The 22,529-nt window shown below is 32.5% G+C and overlaps 1 protein-coding gene across 1 annotated transcript; it reads left to right on the top strand.

The window, feature by feature from the left end:
* Nucleotides 1–5,006: 5,006 nt before the first annotated feature.
* Nucleotides 5,007–20,775, top strand: LOC143075501 (uncharacterized). Its single transcript, XM_076250937.1, has 10 exons — nt 5,007–5,179; nt 5,824–5,898; nt 9,066–9,157; nt 9,376–9,670; nt 9,995–10,065; nt 10,562–11,687; nt 12,877–14,475; nt 16,158–17,225; nt 17,848–17,967; nt 19,335–20,775. The coding sequence occupies exons 1-10, from the start codon at nt 5,176–5,178 to the stop codon at nt 20,621–20,623; spliced, it is 5,739 nt and encodes a 1,912-aa protein (XP_076107052.1). The 5' UTR covers nt 5,007–5,175; the 3' UTR covers nt 20,624–20,775.
* Nucleotides 20,776–22,529: the final 1,754 nt, after the last annotated feature.

The following is a 22,529-nucleotide window of genomic DNA, read 5'->3' as shown; positions in this document are numbered from 1 at the left end:
TAATATAATGTTGTGAGCACTTTATATAATGTTGTGAGCACTGCATATAATGGTGTGAGCACTGCATATAATGATGTGAGCACTGCATATAATGTTGTGAGCACTGAATATAATGCTGGTCATTAACATAAGGCAGTCATGGCGTTCCATACTAATGTAGTATTGTTTTTGATTAAAACATGGGCTTTCTATTTCTACTGATTGTTTGTTTTTTTATAGTAGCACGGTGAATAAACCTCAGAACAGTTATGAATCCTGTAAATTAAAAATAATTGGGCAATTTTTCAACAATTTTTATGGACAAAACTTATGTTATATAATTGGAAGGAATTAAAATAAAACCAAATGGCACAATACATATAACATCATAATACAATGTAGCTAGTCAGTACTTGACTAATCAACCAATTCTCAATTCTGTCGCCTTGATGTAACAAAAAAAGTATATATATGACGCTCGAAATGCAACGAACACCAAAAACTTATAATTATGAGCGACCACAATATCTAGCACTTCGTCTTAACTTAGGCCTGCCTACATTCGGTAGGAGCCTTATTAAAGTTATCACTTTGTCTGTCTATCAATCTGTCCATCTATACTTTCTTATGTCGTATGGGATAACTCAAGTTTTCTTGTGACAGATCTCAAAATAACTTTAAGACAACATTTAGTACAACTAGGGGAAATTCCCTTTTAATATTTTTACTTTTCATATTCGAGATATTGGAATTGAGAAGATGACAGTATTCATAATATTGACTTTTCCATAATTCCCTGAAATTTTTGGTCTCAATTTTGTTCCTATTCCAATATTTTTTTTTCTCACATTCCAATTTACAAGGTTATGCATATTCCTAAATCGCATCAACCCTTGTGCTTTTCCATTTTTTTTTGTTTCCCAATACTTCAAAATAAAGCCTTTTTACTCATTCCATAACTTGTTCCCAGATGTTCACGATGTTGGATTGGCCACAAAAAAAAACATGAAATTGAATTTAGAAATGGGAAATGTGTTAAAGAGACAACAACCCGACCACAGAGCAGACAACAGCCACGTCAACTCTGTGTTTTTGTTAGATGTATTTCTATGTGTATCCGTCTCATGAGTTAAACCTTTTTCAACTAAGTTTGTTCTTATGTTGTATTGTTACAACACTGTGTCATGTTAAGGGAGGAATGGGATCCAACTAACATGTATAACCTTTCCCAAGTTAGAAGCCTGTAATTCAGTGGTTGTCGTTTGTTGCTGTGTTACCTATTTGTATTTCGTTCATTTTTTTATTGTACATAAACAAGTGTGGACACAAATCAGTGTGGATAGTTTATTTGGATGTTTGACAGTGTTTTCTGACATTGAGAGTTTTTTTCTCCCCAAGTAGGTTTCTATGTTGAACTGTGGTTCACAGTGACAGCCAACCTGCACCAAACCCTAATCAAAGTACTGAAGTACTAAACATCGGATGACCGCATGTGTTTGTGGATGGTCAAAAGCACTTGTCTCAGAAAAAATATGCTCATATCTATACCTGAAACTGAGGTTAATGTACAGAGAAATATTTTTTTTCTGAGACAAATTCGTGCGTGGATGATGAATAAATGACAGGACATCCAACCTCACCGTAATAACTATTATATTGTAGTGATACAAATCAGTATACACCGGTTTGTTGTTATATACTAGTATTATATTAATATAACAGTTAAAATTATATATAATTTTCTTCAATTTGTATATCATTCTATTCTACTATTCTAGTAAAAGTGCAGTGCAAGTGCATGGTGGACAGTCTTCTATAAATATTCGATTTTTCTAAAAAATTGGATATGGGTAGGCATTCATATTTTCCCCCATAACCAAACGTTCTTGAGATATTCTTCCGCATGCGTTAAGATATTATTAATGATTTTTTTTTTACTTCTATATATATATAGACACTTTTATATATATATATATATGTAGGACTCTAAAGTGCGAAGACACTATATATTTATAAAACTGTCCTCTCACAAAACATCTTCGCTCAAAGAAACATCCTTTTGATAATGTTACTTTCCAAATCTGATAGGAGTCAACACCGAGTGGGACACCACGTCGAGAAGGGGAAGAAAAAACTTTTGAATCCACCAGCTCCACATTTTAGAACCTGATGGTCTTAATGAAAAATAATGTAATAATGAACGTTGCAAAATTCAACCACCAATTTTGTAAATAATCTTGAACTTCATTCAAATTTTGAATTCTTTACGAGGCAGCTAAACTAATGTGCAACATCTACGATGAGCTTCAAAAGTTTCTAATCATGTACATCCGATGTCAACTTGTTGCAGCTAGTTTGTCTAGCAAAATATTGCGTTTATTGTTATCGCATTGTAAAAATAGACGTTACGCACAGTGTTCGGTTTAGTAATGGTAACGTTACTCGACGTAGTTTTCAATTATTTCAACCGACTTCTGTACAAAACGTTAAAGCTTTGCACTTTTTTTTAATACAGCTGACATTTTAATGTTTAACATCTTATTTAAAAAAATTAGACTGTAAACATGACTGATTATTTGTTTGACAAATAAACTTTCCATTCTCAATTGTATTTATTTCCTTATAACCATAACTTATTGAAAGTTCATATTTCAAATATTTGTCACTGCCCAAGCATGTCAATTGTTGCAAAATGCATATCCTCGATGATTCTTACGTTAAGTAATCACAAGTTTTTAAGTCTAGGCATACATGTATAGTATAATCGCGTGTAAACAGCCAGTATCAAAGCTGTTTAGTGCTTTAAGAGTATAGATGTTATCAACCCGCCTTCATCTGTAGTTTCCAAACTACAACGAGGGAATAATTTTAGGGTCTTTCTATCCGTACTACCAACATCCCAAATATGTGTCTTTCGAGAAGATTATAATGAAAAATAATCCTCGTTCGGCTCAATGGCAGCAACAGCTGCTATATATCCTCTCTTTGCTTGATCTATAATTTCAATTTCATCCTCAGCTTTTGGAAAGAAAACGGCTGTTTGGAATAGCTCATTATATTTAAAATTAACAAGAGGCTCTCAAGAGCCTGAATCGCTCACCTTAATTTTTTTGGTTAAATCTCTCATCAATGATTATTCTGGCTTTTCAATTTATTTAAATGTTCTTTGAATCGTCCTATTTTCTTCAAAAGCAAAAAAAAAAAAAACAAAATCATTTTCTCCTATGTTCTATTTTAGCCATAGGAGCTATGTTTCTTGACATACAAGGAAATAAAATATAAAATTTATACTAGATACTCTGAAACTCATTTAGCCTAAGTTTGGCTGAAATTGATATAGCAATTTCAAAGGAGAAGATTTTTTTAAAGTAAGTCAACATGATGAACAAATTGTGAAAAAAGTCTTTAAAGGGCAATAACTCCTTAAGGGGTCAATTGACAATTTTGGTCAAATTGACTTATTTGTAGATCTTACTTTGCTTAACAATTTTGCTATTAACAGTTTATCTGTATCTAAAATAATATTCAAGATAATAACCAAAAACTGCAAAATGTCTTCAAAATCATCAATTCAGGGGCATTATACCTGAAAAACCAGTTACCCAATTCGGCTGAAAATTTCAGGACAGGTAGACCTTGACCTAATAAATACTTTAACTTCTTGTCTTATTTGCTCTAAATGCTGGAGTTTTTGAGATATAAGCCAAAAACTGCATTTTACCCCCATGTTCTATTTTTAGCCATGGCGGCCATGTTTTTTTCACAAAATGGAAAATAAAACACATTCTTTATTCTAGATACCCTAAGGATCATTCAGCTAAAGTTTGGTTGTAATTGGTTCAGTAGTTTCAGAGGAGAAGATCTTTGAAATAGTTTACGACGACGACGGACGGACGACGACGACGGACGGACGACGACGGACGCCAAGTGATGGCAAGAGCTCACCTTTCCTTTTAGGAAAGGAGCTAAAAAGTGATGCAGTCCTTGCAATAGAATCAGTATTTTTCACATGGAAGTCAAATTTTATTATTGATTTGTTAAAAGAAATTATTAAAAATTATATCCAAAAAAATATATTATTACACGGAACGTGTCAAATGCTAAAGACACAAAAATGCAAAACTTTCAGTCAATGGAAAATAAAATTATATATATTACGTTAAATTGACATTCCCTGCAAAAAACGTTCAATTTGGACGTGATAACATTTTGGGGAGACACGGATATTTTGATGGAAATTGATGAAAAAATTACCGTTACCTTAACATTGAAGGCTTGAACAAATCTTTAAAAAAATCACATTTCAGTAGTAACATTTGTTTTCATAGTTCATTTGTCTGTCACAAATTTAAAATACCCTAAATTATCACGGAACTGAACAATCTTGAACGATGGCTCTATGGTAACATTTAGGGGAGCCACGGAAAATACTGAAAAAAAATAAAATGAGAGAAGCTGTGTTAGACATAAAAATGTGTTCGTAAAATTCAATAAAATCACATTTGCATGTAGAGGTGGCGAACCTTTTCTATACTTTATGTGAAAATATTATCGAAGTGCTTGCTTTCATTTTTGTAAAATCGAATTTTCAAATCTTACAGCTCTATATATGGAGTTTCGAAAATGGCCACTAGATAGCGAACTGAAATGATAGTTATCGTAACCGTTTCATACCATGAACATGATCATATTATGTCCCACCTGTACAAATTTCATCGAAATCCATTCAGTAGTTTTTGTTTTTTCTTCGTTTATATTTAGATGGTCAGTTATTGTTGTTACGTCTTATAATTACACGGCAAAAATGGCATTTTATGAACATGGAATCATTGTGTAATTATGTAATAATACATAACATTAAAATTATTAAAATCGGGTTTTATTTAATTTCGATTAAAATGATGAATCAAGACAAGTAATTATTTAATAATACGCAGAATTGATATGTTTTTGTCCTACTTATGCACCAAGAAATGGTCAAATGAAACATAGACCGAATACCGTGCGTAACGTCATAGTAAGTATGCGAACGGCAAACAAAGGCATTAACGTCACTGACGTTCCCGTGTTAACGTTGACTTCCGCCCAAGTCATTTTCAAGGAAATCATTGTAGTGTTCAGATTTCAAGAAACATTGCTTTATCAGATATCTACAATTTGAATTGTACAAGAACATATATTGGTGAACAATCGGCCATGGGTAAGTTTTTATTATTATCTTTGTATCTAATATTGGACTTTTGATAATGAATATAATAATAATAGCATATATAAGAATAAACATATTTAAACCGAGGAAAATGCTGTTATTTATTCATTTGTTTAATCGTATAGAGTTAATTCGTACCATTTATACCAACTCAATGATACGCGGCAATGGGAACCCAACGAAAATTCGGTGTAATATATTTTTTATCGCTTCCTTTACGGTAGTGGTTTTCCTCATTGTTGAATTCCATACATTACCTTATAGTTATTTGCATTAAGGCCTTTATGTCTCAGTTGGATAATTGTCTCATATGAAATTATACCATATATTTTCATACCAGTTGCTCTGAAAGGATAAATTGGATTCTTAAGTATCGCGGTGATAGCACCTCCGTTAGTCATTAGGCTTTAGTGATACCTGCTAGTCATTTACAAAAACGGTAAAATAACAAAAAAAAACTTACCTCCGAGGAAAAAAATCTGTATACGAGTATAAAAGAAAAGGTATAGATGACAAATCACTAGACTTTTCCTTACCTTTAATAAAAGCCTGCAACAGGGACTTGAATATATATTATATTGTATTGATGTCATTTTCGACAGCCAGAACTTTATTCAATTTTGGTATCGTTCTAGATATCCATGGTGAATGCCGATTGTCATCTTATATGTTAGACATCTTGAGGATTACTGGTCCTTTAACAAAGAACCGTAAGTAGAATGAATTAATTGGAAACTTCCTTTGATACAAAATGTATGATTCAATAGTGAGGGTTTTTATTCGACTTTTCAGTGTTTTGCTATGTTCTTGAAACATCTATATCCAATCTTTCATAGTCCTGTATGAATTTTATTTTGTTTTCTCTGACACCTGCTTTAGACTTGTTTTTTTTAAGAGTGTATAGTTTCTTTTGGAACTTTTGTTTTATTCAAATTCAAATTCAAATATTTATTGCTTATTGAATACCTAATTATGTTAGCAAGAAATAGTTATCCCGGCCGATAAAGCTGCTAATAATATTATTCTTGTTTCACGTAAATTTTACATTGAGGTTCTGACAAAAGAAATCACCAATTCACCAACATTCCAACTGACTCCATTTTTAGAAAACGACATCTGTAACAAACATAAACTTTTAGCTACCGCTTTACAAGCAGAGCCAAATACAATGAAAGTCCCAACTATGTACTGGCTTCCGAAGCTACACAAAACACCTTACAAATATAGATTTATTTCGTCTTCAAGCCATTGTTCCACTACTAAATTGTCTATTCTTCTTACCAGCACACTTGGTACAATTAAAAACTGATAATTAATTGTTCAAATAAGGCCTTCGAAAATAGTGGAATTAATTACTTTTGGAGTGTAAAGAACTCGTTGGAAGTACTTGATAAATTGCATGCTTATATTGGTGATTTTAAATCTGTTCAAAGTTTTGATTTTTCTACCCTGTATACCACATTGCCTCACATTCTCATTAAGAAAAAATTCACACACCTAATTAAATGGGCATTTAAAAAGTTAGAATGTGAATATATATGTTCAAACTCTTTTAGGTCATTTTTTAGTAGCAATAAACAAAAAAAACTATGTCAGTTGGAATGCTTTGATACTATATATGCCCTTGAATTTTTACTAGATAACATTTTTGTTCGCTTTGGGGATTCCGTATATCGTCAGATTATCGGAATTCCAATGGGGACTAACTGTGCACCACTTATTGCGGACCTGTTTTTGTATTGCTATGAGTTACAATTTATGACAAAAATAAGCAAAGACCCATCGAAACAACATCTGATAAACAAATTTAATAATACTTTTAGATATTTGGATGATATTTTGGCTTTCAATAATGACGACTTCATTATGTATATTAAAGAAATTCATCCTGTTGAACTTACTTTAAATAAAGCTAATACTTACAATGACCACTGCCCTTTCCTCGATCTTGATATCTATATCACGAACGGAAAGCTGAATACTAAAATTTATGATAAAAGAGATGATTTTTCATTTCCTATCGTTAATTATCCATTTTTAGATGGTGACGTTCCCTTGTCACCATCTTACGGTGTTTATATATCTCAACTTGTACGATTCGCTCGTGTATGTAACAATATTTTAGATTTTAACGAGAGAAATTTATGTATTACTGAAAAATTATTACACCAGGGTTTTCGATATCACAAACTAGTCAAAACATTTTCTAAATTTTATCATCGGTATAAGGACATCATTCGTAAATATAGCTCAACATGCAGACTTCTTATACGTTCAGGTATTTCACATCCAATGTTTTATGGAAATATTCTTTATAAAGCACAAAGGTGTCAGTATTCACCTCAAAAACTAACAAAACCTTTGAATAGACTTATTAAGAAGGGATATAGTTACTATACTGTTGTCAGGTCATTAAAGATTGCATATTTTGGCGTTAATATTGATTCACTTATAGGGTCTTTGCATCGGAACTAAACACATTTATTCAAAAACCAGTTGTTGGCATGACACGGGTTATTTTCTTCTCATATATGTAATGATGGTATGATACTAAACCTCTAAGGGAGGATTGTGCCTGATGTTCATATGATGAAATCATAATCTTTCAGTCAATTTAATTGAAGTCTGGAGCTGGCATGTCAGTTAACTGCTAGTAGTCTGTTGTTATTTATGTATTATTGTCATTTTGTTTATTTTCTTTGGTGACATCTTCTGACATCAGACTCGGACTTCTCTTGAACTGAATTTTAATGTGCGTATTGTTATGCGTTTACTTTTCTACATTGGCTAGAGGTATATGGGGAGGGTTGAGATCTCACAAACATGTTTAACCCCGCCGCATTTTTGCGCCTGTCCCAAGTTAGGAGCCTCTGGCCTATGTTAGTCTTGTATTATTTTAATTTTAGTTTCTTGTGTACAATTTGGAAATTAGTATGGCGTTCATTATCACTGAACTAGTATATATTTGTTTAGGGGCCAGCTGAAGGACGCCTCCGGATGCGGGAATTTCTCGCTACATTGAAGACCTGTTGGTGACCTTCTGCTGTTGTTTTTTTCTATGGTCGGGTTGTTGTCTCTTTGGCACATTCCCCATTTCCATTCTCAATTTTATTTACGCTTTTTGAGCTTTAATCCGTGTCAAAACAAATCACAGTTCAGATAATAGCATGTATTACTGTCTAACCAATACAAGGAGGAAAGATGAGTTTCAAAATTCAAGAAAAACATGTCAAATCAGTTTCCTTATGGAGATGCTTTGTAGTCAGTTTGAAGGAAAAATGAAAGTAGGAGGTTGATAAAATCACCAGACATTTAATATAAAAATAAGATAATGTGATATGATTGCCAATGAGACAACTATCTACCAAAGTTGGCCTGTTTTGAGGGAATCCGTGGCGAACATGTTACTAGGGCAAACGGGCCAGATACCGTTTTCAGGCAACACGTACACCCTTATCAATTATTCATTTTGCTACTCTTCCTCACATGCATGAAGCATATCATGACATTTCATAACTTGAATAATTCAATCCCTCTCCGTGTCCAATTTTCGTTCACGCGTTTATGCAGTAGCCATCGTAGATCAGCGGAATATAACGACTGCATTATTCGTGTTAGACATTTAATTTTCATTTTTAATACAATACAAAGTGATACACAAAGGATATCGTACATGGGATTTAACTGTAAACCTTGTTCCCCCATTACTATAACAAGCACTGACAGAAACCCTAAAACATTTGTTACAACATAAGTCCAATGCAAGACATATAAAACAGACTAGTTAATAACATTGCTTAAATTTAAGTGGTGGCCAATTATGATAAAGCAATTTGATATATTAAATCTTGATTTAACTTCAAATAATTTTATACAGAGATTGAGCAGTTCAAAGATTTATCAGAAATACAGGAAACCAGACAAAGAATTATGGACATAAAACGTAATGGGCGAGAATTCTTTCTTCAGGTAAGATTAAAAGATACCCAGGTCTTTGTAGATTTGAATCGCTTTGCCGTCATTATTAAAAATATTATGTTTAGATGCAGTAAAGTTTTTGAAGACATCAAATGAAATGACACTTTAATATTAATTTGTAATCGAATAGCATGGATATTTCTTTTTTTATTATTTATATTATTAATAGATCTCTTCACATTGAGATACAAATTTTCGATTGCTTCCAGAATTCAAATAACAATCGTCACAAATTGGCATTGCGATCACCAAGAAGGTTCGAAAACAACACCGAGAGGTTCGAAAACAACACCGAGAGGTTCGAAAACAGCACCGAGACTGAGACTGATGGTGATAGATTATTCAAAGCAACAGCAATACTCAAAGAATTGCTTCCTAAATACTTCAGTCGTCAGTATGGCAATATGAAAGACAAAGAAACACAAACAGAAAACAACACAGAGAAAACAGTTGATATGAACAAACTGAAAACTTTAATGGAGTATGCAGTTGAAAAAATTCCAGGTAGGTTTTAAAGTGATGAAAAATAAATTGCGGCCATGCTTAAACGCAAATAGTAGTGTCGTTTCTTATTATAAGGCATTTCCACTCTTCACACGGAAATAACTTAAGTTGTTTTTAACCACGAAATTCTGTGTATATGAGCATAAAACACAAATGATTTTAAGTTACACGAAAACTATGATGATGAAAAAGAGACATAAAAACATGGTAAAAATATGGCGGATATTTCATATATCGTCCATGGGTAAATATATCCAGAAATATTATAAACATATATGTTGTGTTTTTTTTTATGTGTATTTTATTGCGTTGTTTGCTTTTCAGATAGTTCGATCAGCAATGTAAAGGTTTTCCTTGACTGCTGCATGGGCAAACTTGTTAACAAAAATGATGAGGTAAGCACATTTTTCTAATCCTATAAATAGCAGTAAAAATGCTAATTTGTTAATAATGATTGATAACATACATATTAAAGATATTTAAAACGCAAAAAAGTGATATTGGATGTTCATGTTTCTGGGAAAATCATTTCATGTACCCCTCACCCATTTTCTCAAAATTTTGGATAAAATGACTGACTTGATTAGTAATAAAATTTGAAGAAAAAAAAACTTATTGCAAATACACAATTTTTGTATAGAGTTAAGTTTGATAATGATATTTATTAAATTGTTTGCTATATTCCACTTATATCACATGTGTTGAAAATAATATCAGAACGAGATTTCAATGAAACTTCAGAAGAATACATTCTTAAGATCACCCAATACGGAAAATAATCACGATGATCATTGCTTGAGAAAATAAAGCATCAGTACCATTGATATTTACCTAATTTATACAACAATTTCAATAACTTGCATTCTATTATATATTTTTTTTCATTTTCAGGCTATGTCATTTTTTTGTAATAGATATACACATGACAATAATGATTTGACTGATGGTAGTAAAAATGAACTGTTCAGAAATAACACAGACATCGACGAAATTTGGAATAGTCATAGGAATTCTAAATATATGATCGATGATGATTATTTTGAGACCCGGATGCAATCAATTATCACCACAACAATTGACGCTTGCAATAAGCGCACCAGGAGCCTAGGATGTAAACCAAGTAAAGATAAAATTATAGTTGATTACTTGAACACCAGAAATCGTATTGCCGGTGAAAAAATGTACTATAATCAAAGTAAAGTATCTGCTGATGTTGCAGATTCCGTTGACATTTCAAATGAAAAGTATACATTTGATCATGAAATGGAAAGACATGGTATCTCTTTAGAAACAACATACAACAACAATAAGGAAATGTTTTTAAATGTCATGGGTTCCAGTAGAACAGTAAGTCCCCCGACAACGTTTGAATATTATTCTTCTGAAGACGATCTACGGGCAGCAAATGTTTCCCAATCAACAACAACATTAATGTTATCTACATACGGAGATAAATCATCAGACAGGGAGATATTTGTTGAAAAGGCACAAACAAACAAACCGTTTATGATAATGAAACAAAATCACCAAAGGGACGAAGAACACATTGGCATTAAACCTAATGAATCAAAGTCACATCCGTCTACATTTTCATACTATCTACCAGAGAGTGCGGTGCCATTTAACTGGGCAAGAAACGGTCCTGATCCATGCGATGACGTTGTTGATGACGAATACTATAGAGAAGAGTTAGTAGTGCCAAAACTGGATCTTATGTTCACAAGGGTGGAGGATGTGCCGATATCGGTTCATGATACTGATAGTTCGTTCTGGTCAGAAAGCCAATCTTCTAACAGAAGCTTTCAGATGTATTTGCGAAGTAAAAGTGAAGATGCAGACAAAACTGGAAAAACCACAGAAGAATCATCATTTAATCATTCTGCTAGACCAAATGTAACCAGTAATCTTTTAGTTGCACCTGATTTTGATTTAGATGAATCTTTTGAAAAGATACCAGAATATGCAGTAAAACCCATCAAAAACCTAATTGATAGAATTGGTTATGATTTGAACACAGGTAAACATACTTTTACTTTTCTTTCGATGTTGATTATCCGTCTTTGCATATAAGTCAGTCTATTGTAGGTTTAGTTCAATTTGTTCACTACACTGCCTTCAATCAAAACTATTGATTAGGATGTGACATTTAGATATTAAATTAAATTCTTTTCAATTATATTTTGTGGGTTATAAAATGTCTATTATTGATAGCTGCGTCGGGAATATAGCTATCTTCTAGATATATACTTTACTCGTGACTAAACATCTACTTTTATTCAAAATCATTCATTGTAAGAATGAGCAACCTCTTTTCTATTAGGTTAATTACAGAATGGTCGAGTAAAGCCGGTTGACTGCAACACCATGATTTAATTCTTGTTCGTCTATCCCCAAATTAAGAGAAATGCATATTATGTTTGATTTAAGAAATAGCATATCTTTCATTTACCCTTAATATACGTTGTACGTGGTAAGTGGAAAATCACAAGTTATCGTTTTTTTATCAACTGGTATATTTGAATGCAACAACTCATACATTTGTAACAGATCATTCCTCATGCTTGATCTTTCTTATAACACTTGACAAGAAGTCAGTTTTCCATTCTATTTCATTTTAGTCAAATCATACAATTGAAACAGAATTTGTACACGATCAAAACTACTCTCATAGTTATAAAAGGGAACTAAAAACTACCACACTGCGTATTATTCGTACCTTTTCTCTAACTCAAAATAACGAAAACATTTGAAATATGACGTCATGTACGATCGAGATTCCTGACTCACACAGAAACATCAAAATGTGACAGACTAGTAGAGAATTTTGTCTATCTAAATATTGAATGTTGAAATTGTTTTGGTTTTTCCAACATGATTATTATATAACTTTTAAGACATGACAAACTTGACCCTTCAAGGTGTATACTTGTACGTCATAGTGAAAGCACAGAATTAAATCATATTTCAAGTAAATTAATTTTTAAAAATTATACATTGAAAAACTGTATAATATTGCATATGAAATATGGTAATTAATTTACATGTGTATTAAGGCAAAACAATATTTTTGTTACAACTAAGTTGCATTCGCTAACAATGATCTATATTTATAATGTTATCTTAGTGAACTGTAAAACAACATTTTGTTAAGGTAAATTGTAAAATGTCTTATTAGTGAAACACACATTTCTTCTTAACTATAACAGAACTCAGAGAAAAGAGAAAACGAATTTTAGAGAGTGCAAATACACGAATTTTACATGAAGAGAAAGAACTGGATTCGAATTCTGTCGATGTCAGTTATAAAACTTCTAATCAAGAAGAAAATGCATTCGAAACATTCGATCTTGAATTATTATCTCCTAATACTAAGACTGATATGAAAAAACGCATTTTGAAGTCGGCAAAATGGGTTCTTGCTGTTGTTACATACATGGAGACGAAAAAAGATTTAGACGGTTGTAAAAGTCTTTTCCAGATTGAAAATTTGAACAATGACGTAGTCACAAGAGACATAAATAGCTATGAAAATCTATCATCAACAAAATCACATCCAAGTAATGATCAATTTGGCAGTCGAAGTTTATATGAATCAGACAAATCAAGCAACTCAAGTCAGTCCAGAGGAAGAGGATGCTCGTTTGAAAAGTTTGATAAACCAACTGAAACAGTTTTCATTAGCAGTCCTAGCAGTTTAGTTCATGTATCTGTTTCAGAGAGTGCTTTACAAAATGAAGCAGACAATCCGGCTTATAATGATCAAATAAGGACGAAACTAGAGGAATTGACAGATTGCAAAGAATTTAAAATGGAGTCGATTAAACCCCAGGAACAAAATAGTCTCTATGAAAACACCAACGACGATATATCAGATAACCAACCACATATATCCTTTTCTAGTGAGTCGCTGAGTTCTGATATTATTCCAAATATCATAAGTAGTGTACTTGATACTCTACAAAGAGACCACGCTAATCGTATGTCCGATCTTATCGACGACTTGTCAAACGAAAGCTGCTCTTGGGATATTCCAACGATCCCACCGGAATCCCCACATAACGGTTTGAACACGTTGTGTGACACTTCTACAATTAAACCAGAATTCCGCGCAGACGGTCACATGGTAACGGACCCGATGACAACAGAAAAACTTAGTAATGTCAAGGATGCATCCATTAACAATGAGGAAACGTTGATACAAAAGACACTACATGCACCACAGAAATTTTTAAAACGTAATGAAAGTAAGAAACAAAATGTTGTAAATCTCAATTATGAGATTGTAACACCCCTCTACAGTGATCATAAAGAATTGCCTGTCCATTTAAAAAATGGTCGTTTGGAAAATAACCCCAACAATCAACAAAACTGTTACAGTGCTGAAGTCAAATCGGTATCTGAATGTCTACGTACACCATTAGCAACATCGAACTGGCCGTCCGTAATACAAGGCATTGACAAAACTGAAATTAGAACCATATCTGAATGTCCATCAACGCCTTCATGCAGATCAGATTGGGCATCTACAGAATCAGACTTCAGCGAAAAGGTATGTCAAACCAGTCTTTTCGAATGTTCAGAAAAGAAAAATAGGACATACGATGGTGTTTCAGTGTGCAAGGAAGAAGATGGCATAAATAACAACAGAAGAAATCAGAATGTTGATGCTTTCATTCCCACCAAGAAAATCGAAGATATTTCAAATCCTCTGAACCAGCTCGATAGTGATGATCTACTCCTAAAAAGCATAGAGACAACGGATGAACCCAGTTACTTGTCTGGTAGCAAGATGAATAACATTGCAGGTAAAATAGTTATAATAACATCAACAGTTATGTTTTGCTTTCATGACAAATGAGTAGGTCCAGTAAGACCCCTTTTTGACCCCAAAATATAGCAGTTTTACAAAATAGGTCAAACGTAAACTGTTAGCTATTTATTAGAAAGTAGAATACTTCTACTACATAAATATGGAGTTTTTGACAATACAATGAACACGTGTGGGGTACTAGCATCATACAGTCGTGCTAAATTACTGAAATTTTAGCATTTGAGTTACATATTATACTGTTTTCGTCTCAAATGAAAGTGGTCGCATTTGTGCTCATTCTTAATATTTAAATGCAAGTTGTATTTGATGATAATACATAACATATATAAAGATTGAGCGTGAAGACGGATGCGGCCACTTTCATTTATAACAAAAAATATCTGAAAAGTGACATATTATGGCATATTTGAAATATTTTTCATATCTAAGCTTGAATTTAAGCGTATTTAATGAATAAATTGGTTAAATTTTTCACATAAAAAAATTGAATCGACTGAAGTAGACACTTAAATGTTTAAAAACTATTCAAAATCTTTCATCAGATAAACTTGAAATTTGAGGCCAAAATATGCCTTACCGGACCTACTCCTTTTCATAATAAATATAATTGATACTGACGTAGATGTTCAGTTAGTTGAAGTAAAATACCTAAAAGTATAACAAACTATCTATATATCCCAATACTTAATGTTTATGGAAATTATTTAGGGACCATGAACCTCTTACAGCCTGTGTTGTAGTTTGTCGTCTGCTCATTTTTCTTCTTGTTTTCAGTGTTTCTCGTGTTTCCAGTCCCAATAGAACCTATGATACTGTATTCTCATTTGTATCTTTTTAATTTTTTACTCAATTATTTTGTTTTTAAATATGCAACGTTTTACTGATTTTTCCTTTGGTGAATAGAAAAATAACTTAATAACAAAAGTCAAAAACATCGGAGAACCGAATACAATAACATAGAATATAGTAATCAAAGATACCAGACTTATGATTTAATACGCCAGACGCGCGTTTCGTCTACATTAGACTCATCAGTGCCGCTCGGATCAAAAGAGATAGAAAGCCAAAACACGAACAAAGTTGAAGAGCATTGAGGACCCAAAATTCAAAAAAGTTGTGCCAAATACGGTTACGGTAATTTACACCTTGGATAAGACAATCCTTAGTATTTCGAATAATTCATACTTTTGCAAACAGTAAATTTACAAAAAATGAACATAACCTATAATTGATATTCATGTCAACACGGAATTGACGAATACTAGACTACCATCGGGGACGAAACGACCACCAGTAGTGGCATTGACCCAAGGGCGTAAATAGTTATCAAAGGTACTAGACTTATAATATTATACGCCAGAGAAGACAGCATTAGTTGAAATTTTTCAGTCAAGCGTTTTCACATTATATTAATATGCAAACGACACAACAGATTATAATGCCTTTTATAAATTGATTGTTGTTGCCCTTTTTTGTCAAATATTCAATACACCATGCATATTTAGGACGAGAACAAGTTAAAAATTCATATAAAATATATCGGTTCTGCAATGTTAGTCGATCAGGATGATGGTTGGGTCATTTAGACTGAAACTGGAAATTCAGGCTGTGTCAATTTACGCTTTTATAAAACAAAGCTACTATTGACTTTTTTAGGACATCAAAGTACTGAACATGAAAACTATTTCAAAATTGGTCAGTGTGACAAGGAACATTATACTGATACTTATGAAATCAACAACTTTGAAGATACATCGAAGAAAAGTGACCAGTCGTCTACATTCAGTGTTTTTTTCAAAAAAACCGATATAAAACATGATGTGGCAGGCAACATGAATATTTGTTCATTAAATAGTAGTCATTCAGGTGACACAGCACCTGTTGATCTTGTTGTTTCAGCTGCAAACAGTGAAACAAAAATAAAAATGAAAAAAGTTTTTACTGTTGATGAGATTCTTAAGACCAAAAGTCATTTGTCGTGCTTAAACAAAGAACATGAAACACACCTTGACATTGATTTAGTCGAAAATGTTGGACCAGCGGGCAGTAAAATTAAAGAAAATAAAGTTAATTTTGATGAAGCATCTGTCAAGAGCAATGGTTCCTGGGACAGGGACGGATCAGAACGTCAAAACTTACTGAATAATGATGATGCATCTGTAACAAGTTGTTGTTCTTGGGATAGCAATTCAGAAATTGTCAAACCCGATATAAAACATGATGTGGCAGGCAACATGAATATTTGTTCATTAAATAGTAGTCCTTCAGGTGACACAGCACCTGTTGATCTTGTTGTTTCAGCTGCAAACAGTGAAACAAAAATGAAAAATAGGCATATAGACAATGAAGTTTTTACTGTTGATGAGATTCTTAAGACCAAAAGTCATTTGTTGTGCTTAAACAAAGAACATGAAACACACCTTGACATTGATTTAGTCGAAAATATTGGACCAGCGGGCAGTAAAATTAAAGAAAATACAGTTAATTTTGATGAAGCATCTGTCAAGAGCAATGGTTCCTGGGACAGCGACGGATCAGAACGTCAAATCTTAATGAATAATGATGATGCATCTGTAACAAGTTGTTGTTCTTGGGATAGCAATTCAGAAATTGACAAAGACGATTCTATAAATATGACAGCTAGTAAACATATACAGAGTTTGCTTGAATCAGACAGTACAAAAATGCAAATACATGGAAATAGACAACTGGAGCCTTTACAAGGTATGTATGAACACTCTTTAGTCTAACTTAGTGGTTTACGATGTCCGGAAAGTTCATTTTATTCTTTTAAAATTTGATCATTTTTTAAAACTGCTCCTAACATAAATATCATTGATTGAACACCAGGTTACAACAAGTTTTTTTTACTATAATGGCTTGAACAGTTTACCATGCAATCAAATAAGAATTGATATTTTGAAATATTTTTATACCATTTTTATATCAAGTAAGAAAAGGTGAAATCGCCAAAAAGAAAGAAAATAACAGAATCCAATGGTCAAAAATCAAAAACTAAAAAGAAAGCAAACAAAATAATAGCTCAATCGTACCGGTACATCAGACAAAAGACGATCATGAAAATTCAAGTACAAAAATATAAAAAATTTAAAAAATTTGAACCAACCGTTTTATCAGGAAAATTACACTGGTTATATAGCAGTTTGACAAACACTTATTTTGATCATTGAGCAGCTTAATATTCCATTAACAACACAACGTAATTAAAACGTATAGCTGATTTTACAGAGTGATCTCCCTGTAGTGTTATCTCATTTAGATAGTCTTAAGCTTAATGTTGCTTTATTGAAGTTTTCTTAATTTTTGAGGGATATTATACTTTCAGAACAAAATGAAACCAAAAATATTATTGCAGACATCAAACATATTGATCAATCTACTGTACGAATTCCTAAAATGGATGCGTTGGTTGGTAATGAATTAAAGACACAACTATCAAACAAAGGTACTTATAGTAATAATGAATCGATAGAAAGCATAGGATCTTGGCAACATAGAAAGTACAAAAAGACTGTTTTCAACAAAAATCTATACAATCTGAAACTAAGTCAAAAGGTAAATGATAATAAATGAAAAAATGTTGAATCTCAAAATTGGTTTTAAAAAAAACAAACTCATTCTTTGTAAATCGTTTTCTTTTAAAAATCCTAATTTTTTCAACATAAAACAAATTAAAGAACAAACTCAATCTCCAGGCTTCTTTGTTGTTTGTTTAATAAGGTGACAATCGGTAAACTGCGGCTTCAGAACACGACATTTGAATTATATTTCTAGTACCTTTGATAACCAATTGATTAGCTACCAAATTTTCACATCATAATAGTCCCATTTTTTTTTACGATTATACGAACAAACTCGTCATAGATTCTAGGATTGAAACGATATGGATGCGTAAAAAATGATAAAACCGTACACAGAAGTTGATGATGTATTAATGGATTGGTTCAAGAATTGGATAAACACAATCTTATTAAAATATTAAATCCTTTAATTGCTCCCGTTCTGATATGTCGCGCATCAATGGGATAAACATTATATTTCACCAGTCACTTGTTTCATATGACTTTGATATAAACTGCCATGAAAATAGTCAAAAAAAGTACTGTTTTGAATTTAACGAATGCTCCTACGGTTACATGTAACTATAATATTACAAGTTAATACCGTATATGCATTCATAAACCATCTATATATGTAGGAGTTGGAGGTGTGATAGGTACACTGATGTGCGTTGGTTACGTTGGTGTGCTATGGTCTTCACAGACGTGTGATGGTACTTTCGCTGATATCTTCTCCGAGCTGTGATGGTCCTTTCGTTGATATTCGTTTGTCTATATACATGACGCGTGATGGCTTTTAGTATGAAAAGTATATGTTTTCAATTGCTATTTAAAGCCTTCATTATTGTCCGAGTTTTTGGTCGAGGTAGTTTCTTATGAAGTTGAAGTCCAATCAACTTGAAACTTATTACACATTTTCGTTATGATATGATCTTTCTAAATCTAATGCCAAATTAATAGTTTTTACCCCATTTTCACGGTCCACTGAACATAGAAAATGATAGTGCGGATGGGACATCCGTGTAATAGGGACACATTCTTGTTTTGTAATCCATTGCACTCCAGCGTTGATTGCCAACATGCGAAGCTATTAACAAGATAGCGTCACAGTGCCACCATCGCAAATCAACGTGATAAAAATCACACTTTATCTTCTCAGCGTGACTAACACATTTCAGAGTACAATCGCCGTTATCAGTCCTACACATATATGTCACATATTTTAATCAACAAATTCCTCTTTATTATGCAGGTAAATTTGAGATTCCAATAGATGACGAAGATGTCTTTTTATCAAAGAAGTGTATTTCAACGTTACACAAGTGTGTGCCAGATGAAGTTCTCTCAAAAAGACATTTGAATGAAGAATTAAACAGAAATAAATTGGAAAATACAGAAATTGCATTTGAAGACATCGAAAATCTTGATGGAGCAATTAAAACAGTTGGAAGAAATGTTTTGTATCGAGGAGCATTGGTAATTGATGACGGTGGCGGTGATACAACCGACGACTGTTCAGTCATCGATATGCCAAAAAGTGAATTAGAAAGATGGCAAGAATCTAAAAATCAATCATTACAGAAATGCGATGAAGATCAAAATATTGCCATAGAACAGATACAACCATGTTTATTTCAAAGGATGATACCTGATCACAAAAATAACCAGAATGATAAAACTATCAGTAAATCAAGTATTCAGGCTTTATTGCCATTACGAGGAACACCAATGTTGAATCCAACACAGAAGATGTCAAATGCTATTACTTCTACTAAATCTTTCGATTATGTGTACAATTCACCACACCAAATGCCAAGTTTTAAACCATTAGAAACAACCAACATAGGAAAGCCCTTAAAACGTCAAGGAATTCTCGCCCCCCTCAAACCAATACAAGAAACGATTAAGCAAGAAAAAGTGAAATCGCCAAAAAGAAAAAAAATAACAGAATCCAATGTTCAAAAATCAAAAACTAAAAAGAAAGCAAACAAAATAAAAGCTCAACCGGTACATCAGACAAAAGATGTTCATGAAAATTCAAGTACAGAAACATTTTCTATGCCATCGTTTGAACTTGCAGACAATTTTCAACTAGAAATTAATACTCAAAGGGACAATCACTTGAGATCTAATATCCAAATGGATGACGACTTTATTCAGAACTCGCCAGATAGTTCAGAATCATCTTGTAAAAGAAATTTCCGTGATTATATGGATAAAAGAAAGATGGACGATGATTTTGCGATAAATTCATACCAGAGTTCAGATTCTGAAAATTCAGGACGAAATGTAAACTACAACTGCAACGAGGATCCTACTACTGGTATCAATGTAGTTGTTTCTCAGAAGAGATACAGACAAAAAAAGGCTTCATTGAAATCTGTTATTGGTAAACCACCTGTTTGCAATAACACGTTTAGCATTAAAAGTGTGAACACTGCATGGACACCTGATTACCGAATATGGGACCCTCTTCGTATGGTTGATGGATCTGTTTGTCAAACATTTGATTACATTGGGGAGACGAAAATTCAAATTTAGTGTTTTCAAAGGCTTTCAGTTCAACAAGCAGGTTTTTAGAAAAAAATCAAATGATAAGAACTAAGATTTGTTTCATTAGAAAAAAAGATTTTTGTTGATTATTGTAAAATTTTACATTCTGTTATTCAGAATAAAAACCAAATATTGAAAAAGTGTTCATCTCTGTACCGCTGCATGAAATATTTTATGCTACAGTCACTTATAACATGACGTAAATGAATAAAGAAAGAAAAATATAAGACGTATTATTAAATGTATCAGATAACCGAGGGAAATAACAAGTTCATCTTACATTCAGCCAAGACATGACAACTTTGAAAACTAAAAAAATGCTGAATATAAATTGTCGTGTTGTTTTGTTGGTTCAAAATCACAGGGGGAAACCCACACGTTCAAACAACACATAACTAGATATTACAAATAAGCATACAGTCTAAACAGATCAACAGAAACCTAAAAAAAGCACCAGGGAAACCATAGATTGTTTGAAAGAGTAAGCAGCTTCTGCTCCACCAGTGGCACCCTTTGTGTTACTCATTGCAAAAAAATATCTGATATTATCGAATATTATGAAAAATATCCAACAAGTAACTTGAAACTCATTATTTTAAGAAAGTGAAACACTAAGACACTAATAATATCTTTAGAAGGTACCCATTATTAAGTTGAAAAGTTAGATATGGCTTCAAGTGGCCATGATAGCTCCAAATTGTTTTCTTTCAAAGATAGTCTTCTTGAACCACTGTTCCAATTAAAACCAAACTTGCAATATGTGTCCCTTCGAATGTTTGCTACTTTGGTGCTAATTAAAATCCAAAACTGGCTGTCGGATAAGGTGAAAAAAAAAGGAGAAAAGTTGTGGTACGATTGCCAATGAGATTCCTCTCCACAAGATACCAAATGACACACAAAATTAAGTTTATATATAAACCCTATGTGAATTGAAATAAGCTTTTCTTTTCCAGAAAGTATGAATTCTTATTATAGAAGGTACTTTCCGAGTGATGCTACTTTTGTCCAGTTAGTCAGAGTTGTCTTTTTTGTTTTCGTAAATTTCGATATACAGTTTTCTTTGTAATATATTATTGTAATCATTAATTTGTTATATCAAATTGTAAAAAGTAAATTAGCATGTCCCTAAAAGTCTTCTGTAATTTTGATTTAATTTAGCAAATAAAATATGTTTAAACTAAACCAATATAAAAAAAAAAGATGTGGTATGATTGGCAATGAGACAACTCTCCACAAGAGACCAAAATGACACAGAATTTAACAACTACATGTCACCGTACGGCCTTTAACCATGAGCAAAGCCATACCGCATAGACAGCTATAAAAGGCCCCGAAACTAACGGCCTTATTTATGTATTAACAGGATTCTGTCTTCTTTTTTTTTTTTTTTATCTATGTACCTTAACCTAAATTCAGGTATAGAGATATCAATTTTTTGTCTTAGAACTTGCGGACATCTGATGTTCAGTTCTTAAGTTCTTAAATTTTTCTTGAGAATATGAATTAAAATGAATTCGTTAGTAAAACAACGTTTACGCGTTCAAACCGTTGTGATAGTTTCGTCATTGCCTAATATTTTCAGGTCCTGTCCATGATTCAGAAAAATGTGAGGCAGTTAGACCAAAGGGAAAATATACAACAAATTGCCGATGAACAAACTAATTAGTTGTTTTAGACAATTCATTCCTCCTTTCCTCTTTTTTAAAATCTTTTAAGAAAAGTTAAAACATGACAAGACACGACAAGACAATATTTTATTTGAGTCTCACCTCTTATAAAATATTTTCATTATATTACAACTTCACATATAAAACAAGAGCCACTCTAAAAAAAAAGTTATGAGAGACTATAAGAATGGTATATACATTTACACATTTTTTTTTAATTACGCATT

Source organism: Mytilus galloprovincialis, chromosome 1 (genome assembly GCF_965363235.1).
Source record: "Mytilus galloprovincialis chromosome 1, xbMytGall1.hap1.1, whole genome shotgun sequence".
Lineage (NCBI taxonomy): Eukaryota > Metazoa > Mollusca > Bivalvia > Mytilida > Mytilidae > Mytilus > Mytilus galloprovincialis.
Note: the sequence above shows the minus strand (reverse complement) of the source record. Positions and strands in the feature narration are given on the sequence as shown.